At 44.7% G+C, this 20,851-nt stretch overlaps 1 protein-coding gene and 1 non-coding gene across 5 annotated transcripts in view; one reads left to right on the top strand and one right to left on the bottom strand.

Moving 5' to 3' along the window:
* The first annotated feature begins 302 nt into the window (after window positions 1-302).
* The window catches only part of MINDY4 (MINDY lysine 48 deubiquitinase 4), a 110,577-nt gene continuing 90,028 nt past the window's right edge, over window positions 303-20,851 (top strand). For all 4 annotated transcript variants that reach the window (XM_061165426.1, XM_061165427.1, XM_061165428.1 and 1 more), the window contains exons 1-5: window positions 303-445; window positions 6,374-6,493; window positions 10,091-10,326; window positions 12,734-12,980; window positions 16,881-17,308. In XM_061165426.1, the coding sequence (XP_061021409.1) occupies window positions 383-445; window positions 6,374-6,493; window positions 10,091-10,326; window positions 12,734-12,980; window positions 16,881-17,308 (1,094 nt within the window). In that variant the 5' untranslated portion in view covers window positions 303-382. The remainder of the gene's footprint in view (window positions 446-6,373; window positions 6,494-10,090; window positions 10,327-12,733; window positions 12,981-16,880; window positions 17,309-20,851) is intronic.
* On the bottom strand, window positions 15,055-15,127 carry TRNAG-CCC (transfer RNA glycine (anticodon CCC)). Its single transcript has one exon. It is a non-coding gene; the product is annotated as a tRNA-Gly (tRNA).

Genomic DNA, 20,851 nt, shown 5'->3' with positions numbered 1-20,851 from the left:
GGCTCTACTCCTTTAGGAATTAGGAGGCAGGCACTCTCCCCCATTCACACCTTGAGAGATGGGGACTCAGACTGGAACAGGAACTTGATCCAGGAAACCCAGATGGACAAGGCCAGTGCCAGGACGCACAAGTCGGGAGCCCGTGGCCTGGTCCCTGGGATGCGCGGGGTTTGTGCCTTCTGAATTCTGCTTCCCGCTCTCAGAGCAAGTTTGAAGGATGCTCCTCCCCTTTCCTCCCGCCTTCCCAACCCGCTCACTCCCAGGGGAGGGGCGGAGTTCCCCGGCCCTGCTGACACCGTCGCCACGGCAACGCGGCCATACTGGCCGCAACGGACCCGGGGTCTGGGTCTGCGGCGCTGCGGCCTCGTGGCCAAAGCGGAGCATGGACAGCCTCTTCGTGGAGGAGGTGGCGGCCTCCCTGGTCAGGGAGTTTCTCAGCAGAAAGGTACGTGGCGCCACCCTTACCGTTCTGGGAGTCGCTTGATTGTGGGGGTGGGTGAGGGGAGCAGTCTGGAGACTCTCCGGCTCTGGAGACCTTTTGGATGGAGCCCTTCCCCTGCCCGCTGCCTGCCCTGGAGATGCCTGCTGTGAGAACCCCTTTCCCCGGGCTTTGGGAACTACATTTCCCAGGAGCCATTTCTGTCTCCGCTCACTTCCGGCAAGCAGGGACAGGACAGCGGCCGCCCTTAGAGGGATCTCTCTCTTCCCAGCTGGCGAAGCCGGGGCCTGCGCCCTCCTCATTTTCCTAAAGTTCCCGAGGCACTGGGAGCCCAGCAGGCCAGCACGGCTGCCCGACTCTGATGTAATCAAACTTACATCCCGCTAGGAAAGAACTTCCTCCCAAAGGGAACCCAGAGGGCTAAAAAAAGTTCTTGCCAGTCAAACCCTTTAGTCCTGTTCATCAGTGGGAAGTTCAATCGAGGTCGTTTTAAGTTCTGTTATCTTGTATCGGGCTTCCCTGGTGGCTCAGCTGGTGAAGAATCCACCTGCAATGCAAGAGACCCCGGTTCGGTTCCTGGGTGGGGAAGATACCCTGGAGAAGGGATAGGCTACCCACTCCTGTATTCTTGGGCTTCCCTGATGGCTCAGACGGTAAAGAATCTGCCTGCAATGCGTGAGACCTGGATTCGATCCCTGGGTTGGGAAGATCCCTTGGAGGAGGTCGTGGCGACCCATTCCAGTATTCTTGCCTGGAGACTCCCATGGACAGAGGAGCCTGGCCGGCTGCAATCCATGGGGTGGCAAAGAGTCCGACACGACTGAGCGACTAGGCACAGCAGAGCACATTATCTTGTGCTGGGAGAGTTTTCAGAGAACTCAGAAATTGGGGAGGTCCTTGGCTGTCACCTGTCGTGACAGTGGAGGTGAAGGCGGGCTGGGGAAGAGGTTGCTGGGAGTTACACCATGTATAGTAGGAGTGTAGGGAGCGAACCCATTACTCTTAGACAAGGTCTCCTGGAGAAGGGAATGGCAACCCACTCCAGTATTCTTGCCTGGGAAATCCCTTGGACAGAGGAGCCTGGCAGGCTACAGTCCATGGGGTCGCAAAGAGTCTGACATAACTTAGCGACTAAACAACAACAACAGAAGAGGAATAATAAGACCTGCCCATGGCAGATTTATAGTGAAGATTAATAATGATTTACAGGCAGGTTCCAGCCACTGTATCTGGCACATAGTAGGCATTCAACATCTCTGATGTGCCCGTTTTGAAAGTGTCTTTCTTTGCTTTTCGAAAATGTATTTTTATTTAAAATGCAATGTGGCCTCAACTGTATCTGCTCTGTTTTTATGGCTAATTGACCCACCATCACCTAGTCCTGGCTACACACAGGATATCAATGATACACCCTGTGAGGATGACCACTGCCATTGTTTAAGTCTGGGCTACCAAGCGGAACTCCCCGAGCGTCTTCCCCATGTCTGTCCTCTCTTGAGTGCAAACGAAATCCGAAATCCTCACCTGATGTTCGAGGCTCCCCTGTAGCCTGACCCCAGCTTACCAGTCCAGTTTCATTTCCAGCTTCTCTCACATGCTTTCCCCTATTCCACCCACAGTCCATCCCAAGTCCCATTTCCTTCAGGAGGTCTCAGGTACCTGTGGCTGGAAGAACTGACTCATTTGTCTGTGGTCTGCTCATGGGCACTCATGTTATAGTTTATGCATCTGCCTGTCTCACCCACTAGACAGGTTCACATTGGTGGGCATACTGAACTGGGCAGAACCTTTGCAGTTATCTGGTTCACCTGGCTTCCTCTCTTCCGACTTTTTTGTCAGGAGACACTAAACCCCAAGAGGAGAAAGGAGTCTGTTACCCACAGTCACTCAGAAACGCATGGAAGCTGGGACTGCAGCCCAGATTGGCTGCTTTCTGCTCTGGGGCAGAGACTGTGGACTGTCCCTGGGGCTTGGTGCAAAGCAGGTACCTACCTACCTAACCAAGGGAGTTCTCATCCTGATGTGTGGTACCTTCCAGGTGCCTGTTTATTTTCTCAAACCCTCATAACAGTGCTGAAAGACATGTATAATTATTCCCTTTCACAAAAGACTATGATAAGACTGGGAGGTGAATAAACTTGCCTGGGGTGAGCGGGTCAGATCATGCCACTCCTCTGCCCAAACTGTGCCCCCCATATATTTCTTTTGCAATTAGAATAAATCCCAGGGAAGGCCTTGCCCGGGCCTCCCAGGCTCCCTACAACCTGGCTGCCAGCTCCCCCCTGAACCTTACCTTCTACTGCTGCTTCCTTTACCCTCCATCCTACATCATGCCCAGCTATGCTGGCCTCCTCCAAGTGTGATCCCTCCACAGGGAGAATCAGGACAGTCTCCTGGCAGTGGCAGGATCCACCAAGCTCGTGCCCCAGCTGCATTCTCCTGCAAGAACGTGTCCTAGCCTGCCTCCGCTGCCTCTTGCAGGTGGTCATGCCCTAAGCTTGTCATTTCCATAATCCCAGTTCCAAGCATCCCATCATCCTCACTTCCAGCTCATTCCCAGCAGCAGTCCAATATAAACTATTCTTCAGCCTCACTCCCATCTCCATTCCACTGTTTTTGCCAACTTTTCATGGTCCCTCAGCCCTCTTGTGGCCTCTCCCCACATCTTACCCATACATCACCCCTCAACACCCCACTCAGATCACTTGTCCGTCTCTCCCTTCTTTATATTTGGCCTCCTCCTTGCTTGTGCTGCGGAGCTGAATGAGGCTGGGGAAAAGCACACTGTTATGTTGATGGTTTCACCATCAATTTGTGGTCTCTCACTCCTGTGATGCCTCAGAGATGCCTGCCCACCTGGTTATACTTCTGCAGTTTCGTTCTTAGTCACTCAGTTGTTTCTGACTCTTTGTGACCACATGGACTGTAGCCTGCCAGGCTCCTCTGTCCATGGGATTTCCCAGGCAAGAATACTGGAGTGGGTTGCCATTTCCTTCTCCAGTCTCCAGTCTTAGATGGACGTTTCACACATCTCTCTCCTCAAGCGCCAAAGCCCCTTCCCCTTCTTAATTTCACTGAGAAAATAGAAACATTCATGAGAAAACTCCATCATGCCCTACAGTAACTAACCCTCTTGGGCCTGAACCATTTGCCCCATCCTCCCTCCTGTTCTTGGGAATGAGTTTGCCATCCTCTGGGTAAGGCCAAGCCTTCCCCATGTGCCTGTCCCCTCTCTGTGCTCCAGGACACTGGTGCGGTTACCATCCTGTCTTTATTGTATCATACATTTTTGCCTTCTCTACTGGATCAGTTCTATCAACGTGTAAACATGCTCCTACAAAGTCCATCCTGACCCCCATGCCCCTCCTGCTACTAGTCTATTTTTCTTCTCCTTTTTATAGCAAAACTGTATGAAAGGACTATGTGTGCTCTGATTCTAATTCTTCTCCCTGTTTTCTCAAACTTTAATCAGGCTTTTGTCCCCCTCAATCCATGGAGACAGCTCTTGTCAGTTTCATCAGTGACTTCTTGTTTTCAGTCTTTACATTTATTGGTCTAACAATCATGTTGAACTCAGCTGGTTATGTCCTTCTTGGAAGCTCATTCCCCTTGGCTTCTGGAGATCACCTCCTTTTGGTTTTCCTTCTGTACTTCTCTGGTCACTCTTTCTTGGGTTCTTGGCAAATTGCCCGTGGCTTCCTGAGCTGTGCATGTGAAAGTTGCTCAGTTGTGACCGACTCTTTGCAACCCCATGGACTGTAGCCTGCCAGGCTCCTCTGTCCATGGAACTCTCCAGGCCAGAATACTGGAGTGTGTAGCCTATCCCTTCTCCAGGGGATCTTCCCAACCCAGGGATCAAACCCAGGTCTCCCTCATTGCAGGCAGATTCTTCAGCTGAGCCACAAGGAAAGCCCAAGAATACTGGAGGGGGTAGCCTGTCCCTTCTCCAGCAACTCTTCCCAACCCTGGAATTGAACTAGGGTTTCCTGCATTGCAGGCGGATTCTTTACTGTCTGAGCTACCAGGGAAGCCATGTGCGTGCTGGTGGATTTAAAGGCTTAGTCTCTGACTCTCTTCTCTTCTTATTTTTCAGCCGCTTCCACCACTGTTGTGGGCTCCATTACTATCGACATGCTGACAATTCCCAAATGTCTGTCTCTAGCCAAGACCTCTCCTTGAACTCTTACATTCTTTCCAACTGCCTAGTTTACATTTTCGCTTGGATATCCAATAAACATCTCAACTTCACACATTCAAAACTCAATTCCTGATTCTTTCTACCTCCTGCAATTTTTCCCACTTCAGTAACACCACTAACTGTATGGTTGCCTGGGCCAAAGCCTTTAGAACCATCCCTGGCCTTTTCCTTCTTATGCACCCTGCATGCAGTCCATCTGTACACTTGTGGGCTTTACCATCAGAGCACGTAAAGAATACTTATGTACATAAGTACGTAATACTTTATGTACATAAAGCGTACTTACCTACACTTCTGCTACCACTACCCTGGTCCACGCCACCTCCATCTTTCATGTGAATTGTTCAATAGCCTCCTAGTCTTAATGCTTAGTCCCCTGTCCCATATAGTCTGTCCTCAACCTAGAAGCCAAGCAATCCTTTGCAAATATGTTAGTTCAGAATGCTCCTTTTTCCCCAGTCCTCCAGTAGCCTTCCCATTTCACAAAAGCCAATAAGGCCTTTGCTTAGCAAGCTCTAGGCAACCTCTCGGACCTTATTTCCTGCCACTTGCCCCTAGTTATATGGCTCTAGCTATACTGGCCTCCTTGTAGCTGCCACGGGGCCTTTGTACTTGTCATTTGGGTGAGCTCTATGAGGGTCAGGACTTTGGTCTTTTCACTCCTCTGCCTCTAGCAGACAAACTGGTGGACTAGTGGTTTGTTGCTTTCATTTCACAGATGGGGAAACTGGAAAACAGGAGTGAGCACATGGATGATGGTCAGTAAATAGCTGACTAGAAACTTCCTTTTTTTCTCTTTGGTTCAAGGTTGTATTCGTATGTCTTGTTTCACAAATTCTTGTTGGCCCAGCTCATGGCAGGCAGCAGTTTTTTTTCTTGTTCTCCCAGCACTGAGAGTCTCTGCAAAATTCTGAACGCAAAGCCTGGGGGAGCCACTGAAGCCTGGCTCACACTGGGGTCTGGATCCATCAAGAACAAGGGGATCCCTTAGTGCCAGGCTGAGCTGCGTGTGAGGCATCTCCCATTCTTCTGCCTTTCGGTGCTCATCGCTGTCTGGGAAGGTGGGCAGGCTGCAGCTGCTCTGGTTGTTTTCAAAAGAAGGAGCCAGACTCTTAAGGGGCCCCACGGGCTGGGCCTTTTGGGAGTTCAGGGCTGGAGGATGGAAAGCAGCTGGGCTGGGACACAGCAGACACTCACCACATGCTTCCTGTGAGTCTGGTCCTGGTGTCACCTGCTCACAGTCCGGGATGGTCAGATCTCCATCTCTGTGAGTCCATTCTGTTATGTTGGACAAATCAACCCTGGCGCCCCATCTGCAAAAAGAAGGGAATGACTGTTGGCCTTTTGCTTATGTGTTTCCTCCTGTTTATTTTTAAAGCTTCATATCTCGTGGCCCCATATCTAAGCCAAACCCTGAGCTCCTGAGCCAGTGGTGGGCAGCGAGACAGTTACCCGGATTTCACTTTCTTTTTCTCTAAAATGTGCTGACAGCTTCAGCCTGAGCTCTGCCCACAGTGTGGCTGTAAGATTCGGAATAATAATCATGAAGATGATGTCAAGTGTGAAAGTTACATAAGAGTAAATTCTTAAGTCAGTTTTCAGTCCTCCCAATATCCAGTGAGGAAGGTGGGAGATGACCGTAATGAACATCAACAGTCTTTTGTTGATCCTCTGCGTCAGAGCTGGGAAGGTTTAGATTTAAAATGGTAAATAGTGATTTAGAGTGCTTCCCTCAGGGCTTAAAGAAGACGTGTGTGACCATGGACCAGGAACGCCCACGCTCTGATCTCAGCATAAACAGCAGAAACCATCTCCGAAAGGTTTTGCATCTTGAATTTCTCTACAAGGAGAACAAGGTACATGCTTTTAAAGTGTGGTGGGGAGTTCTGGAATGGATTTTGGTAATGTCACGGTACTCACGAGCCCTGCCAGGTCATCAGAGACCAGTGGCTGGAGGCTTGCCGTACCTGCGGTCAGGGAGAAACAGACAAATCCCGACTGTGTGCTGGGTTTCCAGCTTCTGTCTGCCCCACCCCACTGTCAGAGCATGCTTGCACTGTATGGGACTCATTTTTGCACCCAGGCCTGAGCCTGTTAACAATTATTCCCTGTGCTCCCTCCTCTCCCGAGAGACTATTTTTAGTTAAGACTGTACTGAAGAATATAGCATTCAGTTATGCTAAAATTTTCCATTCTTTGCCTCCAAATGGTTTTCTTTCTTCAGCTCTGAGTAATACCTTTTTCTTAAGGCTACTGTGACATTTAATTCAGGCAGATGGGGGGTTTGGGTTCAACTAACCCGGGTGTGTTGGAGTTGAGATAGCAAATGGAATAGGTACCTCCTTGGGTGGTGATGGGGGTGCTTACTTGATCCCCCACCTCGATCCCCCCACCGTCGGTTATAAGCCTTCAGGATACTGCATAGTTTTCTTCTGTTGTGCTTATTACGCTTATAATAGAATATTTGTGTGGGTGTTTACTTAAGGTCTGCCTCTCCCACTACTCTGGACGCTTTAGGATACCGGTTGTATCTGCATACTTCATACATGCTTGATGATGTAGTAAATAGTGTGTATTTATGAATGAATGAATGAACGAACAAGTGAATGAAGATACGAATGAATGAATAATACTATCATTCTGAATTAATTGCTCTTTCTGTTAGAAGAGACAATCTTATGATTTGACTTGTTGACTAAAAATAATGCACAATGTGAGGGTTGTGAGTTAAGTGTTATTTGGGGCAAAGTGACGACTGCAGCCTGGGAGGCAGCATCTCAGATGGCTCTGAGAGACTGCGCCAAAGAGGTAGTGGGGGAAGGGCGATATATAAGATTTTGGTGAAGCAGGAGTTCAGTGCAGTCAAACGCTTCTTTACAAGAGATTTTCTGCTAGTCACAAGGAGCTGATGTCATCATGAAGGGTTTTAATGCTTTTCTAGATATGAGGAGCTTGCAAGGATTAGGATCCTGAAATCAGTTCCTAAAAATATTGCGATATCCTGAAAATATCAGTTCCTGAAAACTGTCTTAAGACTTGTTCCACCAGTTTCCCTGGAGCTCAGAGTGCCTCAGTCTCCACCCTGAACTCCCCCAGGATGCGCCAAGAGCTACAGCGGCACAGGAGTCATCTCCACAGAGGCAGACGGCAAATGCCTTCAGCAAGCGCCAGTGTGTAGTTGACAGATTCAAGAAGGGGCTCTCCAGCAGATGTTGCCTTGTGGGAGGGCGTAGTGTCAGAGGTGGAAAGAATCTCATGGACGTGTTGTTCAGCATTTATCACCAGTGGCAGCCGGGTGAAGTCTTTCCAGAAGCAATGGAAAGACCTTTGTGCTCGGGGTCCTGTGGTGACACGCGGGCCCCTCCATTTCCTGTTCGCACTTGATTGAAGTCCTGTAGGCAGAAGACTGCTGCCCAGGCAGCAAACACTCAGCAGTCTTCCCCCGGCTCTCTTACAAGGCAGGAGAGTGCATTGTACATTTTACAAAGATTTTTTTCTAGAGAGAGTGAGACAGTTAAGCAGAAAATTCAATTAACCATTGTGGCACAGTGAGATTTTTGTAAAAATGCAACTTTGCCTAACTTCCCAGAAGCATCTTTGCCATTCAAGTTATTTTTATTTCTTCACTGTAGTATGGTCTCCCTAAGGGTAGCTATTATCTTAAGATCCTTAAGGTATTTTCATTAGACCTCAATAAGTACCCTGATTATTCGATTTATCCAGTAGTTACTAGCTATTATACAATACATTGGAGTTTATATTTTATAGGAAAATATACACATTTATCTATGTCATGATAATTTTGATGTTCACTCAGCTCAAAACTAGAGTGATTCTGGGAAAGCCCTGCAATTTAATGTTAATTTTAGTAATTTGTTTTCCCCTATTAACGATGCCATAGATAAAATGCTTATGTAAAACTAAGGTTTTGAAAAATGGTATCTCGTTTCATATAAAGGCTGTATCTTTATGAGCAAAGTGATATGAAAAACCACAATGTATAATTCAGGTATTTAGGGCCCCAAATCTCTCATACTGAAAGAAAAATAAGAAGATTGAAGTAAATTATGTAATGTCCCCAGCCCCCCCCACCCCAACTCTCTTCATTGTAAGTTTCATTTAGACTTAGACAAAATAGTTTGGGTCCCGTTCTAAAAAATAGAACTGTCCCCTGATTTTGACTGCCTGATGATTCTGTTGAGCTTGGTCATAACCTGTGGGTCCTGGTCCCAGAGTACTCAGGCTCTGTGCCTTGTGCCAGGCTCTTTATCAGGCACTTTATCCTTCTGACTGCAAAGTCACCACCCGCCCCATGCCTGGCTGCTTTTCCCAAGGGCCTGAATGTTACCCGGCAGGTGGGGTGCTGACTGACACATGGGCTAGCTCCTGAGACCAGCTTGGATAACTCTGTCTATGCAAATTACTTAGGGGAACTTCTAAAAGGAATCAGGGCTCTAATCTTGGGCGATTTTGGCTTAGTAAGACTCAGCAAGGCCCGAGAATTTGTCTTTGAAAGAAACCTTCAAAGGTAATATTTAGTGCTGTCAGGGTAGGGAAGTACTGATACCACTTGTTTCCAAAATCTACTACCAAAGGGTTTCGTTTTATCTTTTTCAGAGATTGGGACGTACACTGAGTCAATCCTGACTGCCTCTCTGGGCTCTAGCACTAAGCTGCTGCTGTTTGTCCGGCCTTCCTTGCGTGCAGTGTTAGATGTAGAGTCCACAGACTCAGAAGGGGCTTCCCCGGTGGCTCAGTGGAAGAACCCGTCTGCAGAGCAGGAGCCACAGTAGACACGGGTTAGATCCTTGGGTTGGGGTTAGATCCTCCACGGGAAGGTCCCCTGGAGGAGGGCATGGCAGCCCACTCCAGGATTTTGCCTGGAGAATGCCATGGACAGAGGAGCCTGGAAGGCTACAGTCCATGGGGTCGCAAAGAGTTGGACAAGACTGGTGACTTAGCACACACACACACACACACACACACACACACACACACACACACACACACACACACATAGCGTACACAAACTAAGAAATCATTCAGGTCCCAAATGTTTATAAACTAGTAGAGTTAGTGATCATAAAGACTTAATTTTTTTTTTTTAATGAAAGGATATATATTTTATAAATTTATTTCCAGGTGAAAAAAACCAAGAGGAAATTTGATTAGGTATGCCTCTGTTCATATCACATTTTATTACATTTATTATCACTGAATCTCCTGTCTCAAGCATTGGATGCTAGTTCTTTGAAGGTATTGGTTTTATTTTCATCTCTGTTGCTACCTAACACAGAACTTGACATATAATAAGTAGTCAGTGAATGTTTGCTGAGAGAATGTATAGATGAGTAAGAAGTTAATAAACTATGTCAAAGAATTGCAGTGGCTGCTTTTCCCACCCTTCCTCTAAAGCTGTGAATAAATTAAGGATTTTTTTCTTCCAATGATAGGCAAAGGAAAATCCTCTAAAAACAAACCTTGAACTCATTACCAGATACTTTCTGGATCACTTTGGGAATATTGGTAACAATGTTACTCAAGAAACACCAATCCCTGCACTCTCAGTACCAAAGAAAAGTAACAAATTACCATGGACAAGCTCAGAGACTGCTCTGGTAAACATATATGACCTCGCAGATGAAGATGAGAGCTGGAGAACATCATTGTCAGAAATAAGTAAAGCCAGGTATCTCTTCTCATTTATACTGTGGATTAGTTTCTTACTTCTTCTGTAATAAATTGTGATAAACTCAGTCGCTGTAATAGGGTTCTCCAGAGATACACGACCAGCAGGTACTAATAGGATATATAAATGTGTATAGGTATAAATGTACATTGGCTTCCAAGGTCGTGCTAATGGTAAAGAACCCGCCTGCCAATGCAACAGACATTAAGAAATGTGGTTCGATCCCTGAGTTGGGAAGATCCCCTGGAGGATGACATGGTAATCATCCTCCAGTTTTCTTGCCTGGAGAATCCTATGGACAGAGGAGCCTGGAGAGCTACAGTCCACAGGGTCTAAAAGAGTCAGACACTACTGAAGTGACTTAGCACACATGCACAAATATATGTATGCATAAATGTTATGTATTTAAAGATTTATTTTTAAGGAATTGGTTCATGTGGTTGTAGGGGCTGGCAAGTCTGAAATCTATGTGGCGAACTAGTATGCTGGAAGCTCAGGCAGGTTTTCTGTGTTACAACCTTGAGGCAGAATTACTTCTTTGGGAAACTTTTGTTTTTTTTCTTAAGGTCGTCAACTGATTAATTGAAGCCCACCTATATTATCTAGGGTGATATCCTTTAAGCATCTGATTGTAGATATTAATCACATCTAAAAAATATCTTCATAGCAACATCTTGACTAGTGTTTGACCAAACACTTGGGGAGCATAGATAGCCTAAGCAAGTTGACCTACAAAACTGAACCATCATGATGTCCTAAAGTGACACCAATTTATTACCTTACAGTTCTGAGGTCAGAAGTCCAAAATTGGTCTCACTGGGCTAATGGCAAGGTGTCAGGAGGGTTGGTTCTTTCTAGAAACTTTGAGGGGAGAATCTGTTTCCTTCCCTTTTCTAAATTCTAGAGGCCGCCTCCATTCCTTGGCTTGTGGCCTTTTTTCTCTTTCTTCAGAGCACATCCCTACAACCCCTGCTTCTGTTGTCACATCTACTGCTGACTCATCCTCCTGTCTCCCTCTAAGAAGGACCCCTGTGATTGTGCTGGGCCCACCCAGGCAATCTATGGTAATATGCCCATCTCAAGATTCTTTTTGTTTATTTTTTACTGGAATATAATTTCTTTACAACATTGTGTTAGTTTCCTCCATACAACATTGTGAGTCACTTGTATGTATACATTTATCCCCTCCCTCTTCATCTCAAGAGTCTTAACATAGTCATGTCTGCAAAGTCCTTTTCTTTTGCCATGTAAGGTAACATATTCACGGGTTCCAGGATTTAGGGTGTGAGCATCTTCAGGAGGCCGTCACTCAGCCTCCCACCCTCTGCGTTTTCAGAATCCCTGTCACGGAGCACTGTTATTTTTCTCCAGAGGCCATGGGAATGGATCACTTTGTGATGGAGGATACTTATGATTCAAAATGTGTAATTTAATTTACATGATTCAGAAGGTTCAAGGGCTTCCTTTGTTTGCATGTTCTTAAAGACAGGTATAGAATTCTGAAAGGCCACAGAACACTGGAGAGATGAAAAAATCTGAAAAATAAGTCCTTTTGGAACTCAGAAAAAAAAAGAATTGGCATTAAAAAAAAAAAAAAACTCTTTATTTATTTGGTTGCACTGGGTCTTACCTGTGGCACAGGGATCTTCAATTTTTGTTGCAGCATGTGGGATCTAGTTCCCCAGCCAGGGATCGAACTTGGGCCCCCTGGATTAGGAGTGCGGAATCTCAGCCACTGGTCCACCAGGGAAGTCCTGCTTTCTTACTTTCTTAAACATACACACACATACACGTGCACCATCTTTCTTTCTTATTCTTTCTCTCTCTCAATGCCAAGCAACCCAAGAAAAGAAGCTGTTGCCATGCCTAACATTGCTGAACTTTAACTGGGAACACCAAGTTTGTCAAAGGTCTCTATCCACCACCTTGAGTGGTGTGCAATAATGGGGCTCCACCCCTTTCAAGACTATACCATCCTTCCCCATTATCCATGGGGGATACATTCCAAGACCCCCAGTAAACACCTGGAACCCTGGTTAGTACTAAACCCTGTATATACTATAGGTGGGGTGGGGTGGGGGACTATTGTATTGAAGGGCGACAGTTTTCCTTAATCACTGGAGTCTGGGAGAAACAAGGATGCTCTTTATGTTGACAATTCAAGGAATCCTATCATCAGGCATCAACCCTGGTTTTGTTTCTTGGTTCTGGTCTCATTTTGTAGGCCAGACCTGCCCAGATACAGAAGTCTGCTCTTTTCCTTACCTTTAGTGATAAAGCTGGTTAGAAATCACCACAGATTTGTGAATGGGCTTACTGTGAATGCCTGTGGACTGTGCAATTTATTATTATTGCTAGCAATTTCCCTTGAGGACTCTGTTTTAATGGAAATATCCCTTTTTTGCAGACAAGACAGTCTTGACGGGGATGTACTTGGTCATTTTGTATCATCCAAAAGGTCCTCGCACAAAAGTAGGCCCATAAAGACTGTCCCAGGTGAAGGCCCCCCTGTGGCTTCTGCTTGGGAGAAGATGGACAAGCTTCCAATGTCAGAGCCTTCCTTGGACACGAAGAGGATGGGAGATAAGGTCAGGCCAAAGTCTGGCCTGATTGTCCGAGGCATGATGGCCGGGCCCGTTGCCAGCTCCCCACAGGTGGGCCTGATGCTTGAACTATGAGCATGATGAGCTATGAGCTATGAACTATGAGCTATGAGCTATGATGCTTGAGCTTGATGCTATGAGTGTGGAAATTGAGGATAGGCATGGCTTAAGGGGTGTCTGGGTTTATTTAGGGTGCCCCACAAGACAGCTCCAGAAGGGAGGATATATATCATGGGATGGGCAAGAAGAAGGGGCCTTTTATCATTCCCTAGCTCTCCTGCCAGCTCCCTGTGGGGCCATGGCCTCATGACCTACCCTGCCCTCAGTTTACCCATCTTATCAACCAGGTAGTTACCATGGTTCTATGTTCCTTTGCCAAGTGAGAACACATTGACCAGGGTTTATCTTTGCAGTTCAGGAGTGGGGGACCCAGCCAAGTTTAGAGAACATATTTTTGATTTTTAAAAACATGACAGTGAAAAAAGAAAAAGAAATCCCAATCCTTATAGTTTGGTTTTGCTTTAAAAAAATTCTAAAAATTTAACACCAATGTTCTATAGTCTCCCTTAAAAAGAGGCGATGGTAGGGTCCTGTCAGATGAGAAACTAAAGCAAAGGAGAGGATGAATGTAAAAGGAGGGACAGAACAAGGGAAAATCAAACCCCAAACTCATAGTGTGGTGTCCGTCAAATCAGGGCGCCCGAGCAAACCAAAAGCAGGGCATCTGTGTCCATGCTGGTCACCCCCACTCTTGGGGCAGCATGTATACATGCGGGTACATGAGGCTTCAGGGGCCAGCACTCTTCTCCCAGTTCATATGGAATTAAAGGCAAAAAGCAGTGGACACTCTCTCTGCCCCTGCCTACATCTTGTGAGATTTTCGGACAGGGCCTTTAAAGGTCTTTTGGACATGGTCTCTTGGCCATGGTCTTGTTTGTTAGACCAGGTGTCCAAGATGCCTTTTGAGATCTGGAATTTCATGGCTCAGAGATGGTCATGCAGTTGGAAAAGGGAAAAGTTTCTTCATTGTCTTTTCAGAAAACTAGGGGTATTATTTACTATTAAATCAAAGCTAGACAAGTTGTTTCTTAATGTGGAATCTGAAACCATCCCAATGAACTTTTTGTGTGTTATCAGTTTTCATTGGTTTGTCTTGCACTTTGAATGAATCTTTTACCACTGCATGGCTTAGTAACATGATACGTTGGTCACGTGAAAGTTATTGTTTTATGAAGTTATATGGAGCCTCTGAATGTTGACACATTTCATTATACAAGAAACCATATAAAAAATCACAGTTGTTAATGTCATCACTCAACTCATCAGAAAGTTTTTAAGTATCAGGAAGCCCTGGAGTTCATAATGGCAAACATGTTTCTCCAAATTCTGATTTTTAAGGTAACTTGTATTTGATCACTGGCAACAATATATCATTTGTTTCCCTTGAGTTCAATTTATTTTCAAGAAAATGCCTGCCAGATACCTGTCTGAATTAACCATAGTTCATCTGTCAGTGGTTCCATGAAAAATAGTAGCAAGTTCAGCTCACAACTCAGATGGCTGCATATAGGGCTTTGCCTAGTCACAGCCTTCATCTGTATCCCGCACAATGTTTATACATACCTCCTACTTTGTCACACAGACTATTAAAGAGATGTCTAACGCAGGATCAAGATCGGATGCAATTAACATTTTCTGTGCATCAGCATGGACATTCTTAAGTGAAGTTAGCATTTTTATTGTAAGTGTGGTTGAATACCTCGAACAGTGGTATAGTTTGGTGCCACTGTCTTGATTCGTGCTGAAGGCCAGCAGGTTTTCCCACCAGTGCTTTTGGACCATGACTGCAAACATCAACATAGTGAAAAAGGCACAACATATCTTATTATTATAATGAAAATAGTTTTGAGCTCTCTGAAAGTGTTTGGGTGCAGACCCCTAAGGTTGATGGGCTATACTTTGAGAACTGGTGGACCAGATGAATGTTAGGGTCCTATCATACCATGACTTGCTTTTTTTATACGTATTTATTTGTTTGGCAGTGCCGGGTCTTAGTTGGGGCCTGAGGGATCTTTGATTTTCACTGTGGCATGAGGGACCTTTAGTTGTGACATGTGGGATCTAGTTCCCTGACCAAGAATCGAACCTGGGTCCCCTGCATTGGGAGCGCAGAATCTTAGCCACTGGACCACCAGGGAGGTCCTGCCTACCATGACTTTTGAATCATCAAGTCTGTGCAGTTCAGTCCCCTTCAGTACTGAGGTGTGAGGGCGAGGGCTTGGACCTCCTTTACTACTGAGAGATTACCGCAAACTCCTCCCCAAAGGAGAAGCAGTTCTCCTTTGAGGTGTTCTTTTATCCTGGGGTATCTGAATCTTGTGAAGGGACCCTGAGGCAGAATTTCCCCAAGGTTTCCTGGAAGGTGTCCTGTGGGCTTTTGAGTGCCTTGGCCATACAAGAGAAAAGAGTGAGGTTTGCTAGGTATTGCATCATTTTTTTACTGCTAGGTCTGCTCTGCACTTTCGAAGGCTGAGTAAGAGGCTGGGTTCCCTGCCCTTGGCCGGAAGTTTTTTGGGTCTCCTTGGGAACAATGACTAATGTTTTCTTTGCTCTGCGGCAAGGGATGCCCTGGGTGGCTTTCGGAGGAGGTTTATGGTGCCTAGTAATTTCCACTGGGTGGGAACAGATAGAATTAGATGTTCTTTTTTTGGCACAGGCTTTACCATTTGGCTCAGGATTATTTCTGGAATTGCTGAGAGGTCCAGAAAAAGCTCAGCAGGTGTATTTTTGTCCCCTCCCTCTACTCCTGCAGCTCAGATGGGTAACATGTTCCCATTTCACTGGTTAATGATTGATAGAGAGGACGCTTCAGTTGACTCCTATGAAGTTCCTTCATTTCGGAAGTGAGCAAGACTTGATTGCTTACTAGGTATAGGTCACTGAACTGGGAAGCTCTGGGGACACCAGAGAGGAAGGAATAACGGCCCCTATCACTTGGTCTACTGGCAGGAAGGGATAGGGCTATGATTATGTGGAGACAGGGGCAAAGATACTAAGCAGTAGTGTTATAACATTTGCTGGCTGCTTCGAGGGGTTGGCTCTGTGCTGCTGCCACACATGGGTCTGGGTCTCTTCTTTAGCCCTCACCGTGATCTTGTGGGAGGTCAGCACTGCAGGTCCCCAGTCCTTTATCCAGAACCTTTGGGCCAAACGTGTTTTATAATTTAGATTTTTTTTTTAAACTTCAGAAAGGAAATACAGTGCATAAACCACATACCACAGAACATCTGAAGTAGGGTTTGGTGTAGTGTCCCATAAACAAAACATATCTGCCACAAAACATATGAATATTCATGCTTGAAAAAAGACCCCAAGGGGATTCCCTGACAATCCAGGGGCTAAGGTTCCTCACTTTCACTGCTGAGGGCCAGGGTTTGATCCCTGATCAGGAAACTGCGATGCCCCAAGCCCCATGGTATGGTGGGGAAAAAAAAAGACTACAAGTAACTTCATAACAATTAAAAAGAATTTGCCATAGGAATCCAACAGAAATGTTCATTTTTTAGAGGTTTTGGGGTTTAGAAATTACAGATAGCAGATTGTAGACAGATTAGATTATAGGAATGGGAAGTGAGGGACAAAGAAGTTCAATGACTTGTCACAGGGGACATGGCTAGCAGGTGGCAGTTCAGGAATTAGAACACGTCTGACCTTGGAGCTCTCTGTAAGGGGTATGGGAGGGGGCTGAGGCATGCTCCTGGGGTGCTGTGAAAGCAAGAGAGAAATGGGGCCCCCGGGAGTCTCCTCAGAGGGTAGGTAGAATTTTAAGAGAAGGAATTGAGGATGGAAAAGACATTCCCTGGGGAGGGAGCATCATAGTCTTGAAGTAGGTTATTTCCCACCTCCCTCCAAGGGGATCCTCACCTCTGCTTCTGTCCTTGTCCCTTTCAGGATTCCCTCCGCAGACGCTCGCTGAGGCGGTCCCCGGCCTTGAGCAGTGCTGCCCAGCCTCACAAGGAAGGGAGCCCACAAGAGCCCGAGCTCTCTACTCACACCTCCAGCTGTCCCGCCCTGCCGGAGGGACCAGCTTCCAGCACCGCCTCCACCTCTAGGAGCCCCCGGGGCCCGCTCAGCGAGCTGGCGAGGGAAGGGCGGAGAACCTCGCCTGGCAGCCCGCCTCACCTGCCAGGCAAAGGGCTGCCCCCCAGGGGGAGTGGCAGGTGGGGAGACCTTTCCAAAGACAGTCCAGCCATGGACGGTGGCTCAGAGGCCAACAAAACTGCCTCGAAGTTCTCCCTGTCCAATGGGAATGTCCCGATGACCCAGGAGAGGCTGGAGGGAGCGTTTGAACGGCAGGGGAGCCCGCCCCCATCCCTCAGGTGAGTGTGCTGTGCCCAGGTGATGGTTTTTCAGAGAACCGTCCAGTCCTGAGTGGCTCCTTGGGCTCCGAGTGTGGCTGTGAAGTGGGAGAGGTGATGCTCGTCACCCCACCAGGGAGAAAACAGCCCAGAGCCCACACGCCAGGAGGCTTTGGGGAGGCTTCCTTGGCTCTTACTTCTCAAGGGTCAGGCTGACGTGGTATGAGGGGTGTGTGGAAGCCAGAAGTATGACGGTGAATCAGCTCCACAAGGCTCCGTGAGGGGCAGTTTTTAAAAACCCTATCCTGAGTCCTTCTGTTTTATTCTTTCACAGTGGACCTTGAGGATTCGTACACTGGTTGATTTTTGAATGTTAAGCCAACCTTACATTTCTGGAATAAAACACACTTGGCTGTCATGTATTAATTTTATATATTGTTTGATTTAATTTATTAGTATTTTGTGTAGGGTTTTTGTATATAAATTCATGAAGGAGACTGACTGGCAAATTTCCTTTCTTGGAACAACAGCCTTGTTAGATTTTTATATCTAGGATACGCTAGAAGTAGTTCCTCTTTTATTTTTTTTTAAACAGTCTTGAATAGTTAGTGTAAGATTGGTGTTATTTCTTCCTTAAATATTTGAGAGAATTTTCTGAACATTGAATTAAAAGGTTTTAAATTACGAATTCAAATAAAAAATTTTTAATTAAAATTATCTTTTTTAAATGTTTTAAAAATAGCATTTATTTCTTAAAAGTTAGCATGTGCATAATAGGAAACCAAAAAACACAAAAAGCAAAAAACAAAGCCATTCATAATCACAAGCAGTTTAGCATTTGTTTGTCTTTCTAGGTATCATTTGTGTATTTTCACAACTAAGCATCCGTTTTTATGTATAATTAAATTTTTCTATTTCTATTTTGTGTCAGTTTTGGCAAGTTGTATTTTTCCAAGGAATTTAACCATATAATTTATATTTTAACTTTATGTATATAAAATTGTGTAATTATAATATCTCCTTATTGTCAGTTTAAAGTCTGTAAGATCTTCAAGACTGTCTTTGTTTCCATTCCTGATACTGGTAATTTGTGTTCTATTTCTCAACAAGTTTTAGTAGGGGGTTGTGAATTATATGCTCTTTCTTTCAAAGAGGTAACTTTTGGCTTTGTAGGTTTCAGTTCAGTTCAGTCGCTCAGTCTGTCCTACTCTTTGTGACCCCATGAACCGCAGCATGCTAGGCCTCCCTGTCCATCACCAACTCCCGGAGTCTACCGAAACTCATGTCCATTGAGTTGGTGATGCCATCCAACCATCTCATCCTCTGTGTTGTAGGTTTGGTTTCTAATTTATTGATTTCCACTCTTTCATTCTGCTTTCTTTGAGTTTAGTTTGCTATTATTTTCTATTTTATTGATATGTATCTTGAATTATTGATTCTCAGCCACTTTTTCTTCTTTGTCCCTTCCTCCTCCTCCTCTTCTTTTGGCATTTCTGATTTTAATTTTTAGGGGGTTTGTTGACTGCTATTCCAGAATTATGTTCAATATTTCTTACATATATTAACTGCTACCATTGAGTGTTTACTTAGCGGCTGACACTATACTGGACACTTTTCATATATTATTCTATAATATTTCTTAAACCAGCAAGGAGGTAGTCCTCAACTTACAGATGAGTTCAAAGCCCATCATGCTTGTAAACACCATCTTATACTTGTTAGGTTACCGTGTTTTTGTTTGCGTGTGTTGTATATGTTTTAAGAAAGTGTGTGTGTGCTCAGTCATGTCTGACTCTTTACAACTCCATGGACTGTAGCTTGCCAGGCCTCTCTGTCCATGGAATTTTTCAGGCAAGAATACTGGAGCGGGTTGCCATTTCCTACTCCAGGGGATCTTCCTAACTCAGGGAACTAACTCGTGTATTCTGAATCTCTGTACTGGCAGGTGAATTCTTTACCATTGCATCACATAGGAAGCCCCTGTGTATGCTTTAAGCACTAGTAATTTCTGCAGGATTGGTATAAGATAGGCATCCTGGTTTGTAGTACTGCTGTTTTAGTCATTTACTGTGCATCTAATGTGTGCCAGACATTGGTAGTACAAGGGAAGCTAAACAGATGTAGTCCATTAAGTCCCTTTGTGACCATGGATAAGCTGGGCCAGTTTGCTTAGACATTTTTTGGCTAGTTTATTTGATACATATACATATAGAATTATTATAACTTTCTGTTGGAGAGACTGTTCTATTATTATGAGCATTTCTAGTAATACTTATTGCCTTAATGTCTATTTAGGAATAGCTATCACAGCTTTCCTTTGATTAGTGTTTTTATGATATATCTTTTCCATCTTTTTACTTTTATTTATTCATATTTAAGGGTGCCAACTAAAAGCCTTTGGGGTTTACCAGGCTTTCTCCTTTTAAAAGCTAATTGTTTAAACTGAGCTAAAAGAAAGCAGAACAAAAACAGGTCACCCATTTTTCCCACCTTCTACCCACCTCAGCCTTCTTCTTTGGTAATATCTTTTAAAGCTACAAATTCCCCTCTAAGTAATGCTTTGTCTGTATCCCACACGTTAATATATTATATAATCATATAATTTAGTTATTTTCTCATTCCTGTTGTGATTTATTCTTTTGACCCATGGGTTATTTAGACATGTATTGACTAATTCAAAGCCTTTGGACTATTTTCCTGGTTATCTTTTTGTTGTTGATTTCTAGTTTATTTCTACATTGTTCATAATATATTCTCTATGATTTCAGTCCTTTGATATTTGTTAAGATTTCTTTATGGTCTAGTGTATATTTAAAGTTTGTCTCCTATGGGCAGCATGTATTTGGGTTTTTAAATCTTGTCTGATAATTTTTTGCTTTAGTTGAAATAATTATTGCATTTGCATTTTCCTTTTGCTTACAAAACTTAACTTTCTGTAGTATTTCTTTAACAAGTATGTTACATTTTTTTTCAATTTTTGTTTAGTGGTGTCTTTATATTGCCTTTATTTTTGAAGGATATTTCAATGGGTATAGAATTCTAGATTGGTGGTTTATTTTTTTGGGACTTTAAATAGTCCATTGTCTTATCTTTGTATTACTCTTTTGGAGGTAGTGTGTCTTTTTTTTTTCTTTTTTTTCACTCTGGCTGCTTTTTTTCCCCCATCTTTTAAGATTTTCTCATTCTTTAATGTCAACAGAGCTACTATAATGTGCCTCAACATGGTTTTCTTTGATGATTCTGCTTGGGATATGTAGTGAAGTGAAGTGAAAGTTGCTCAGCTGTGTGTGACTCTTTGTGACCCTATGGACTACACAGTCCATAGAATTCTCCAGGCCAGGATACTGGAGTGGGTTGCCATTTTCTTCTCCAGGGGATCTCCCCATCCCAGGAATGAAACCCAGGTTTCCTGCATTGCACGTGGATTCTTTACCAGCTGAGTCACAATGGGATATGTAGAACTTACTGCAATTTGGGATTGCTACCTTTCATCTGTTTTGAAAATTATTATCTATTATCTTTTCAAATATTGCTTTTATCCCATTTTCTCTTTTTTCTCCTGGC

This window comes from Dama dama, chromosome 18 (genome assembly GCF_033118175.1).
Source record: "Dama dama isolate Ldn47 chromosome 18, ASM3311817v1, whole genome shotgun sequence".
Classification (NCBI taxonomy): Eukaryota; Metazoa; Chordata; class Mammalia; order Artiodactyla; family Cervidae; genus Dama; species Dama dama.
The sequence above is the reverse complement of the archived record's forward strand: the minus strand, read 5'-3'. Positions and strand labels throughout refer to the sequence as shown.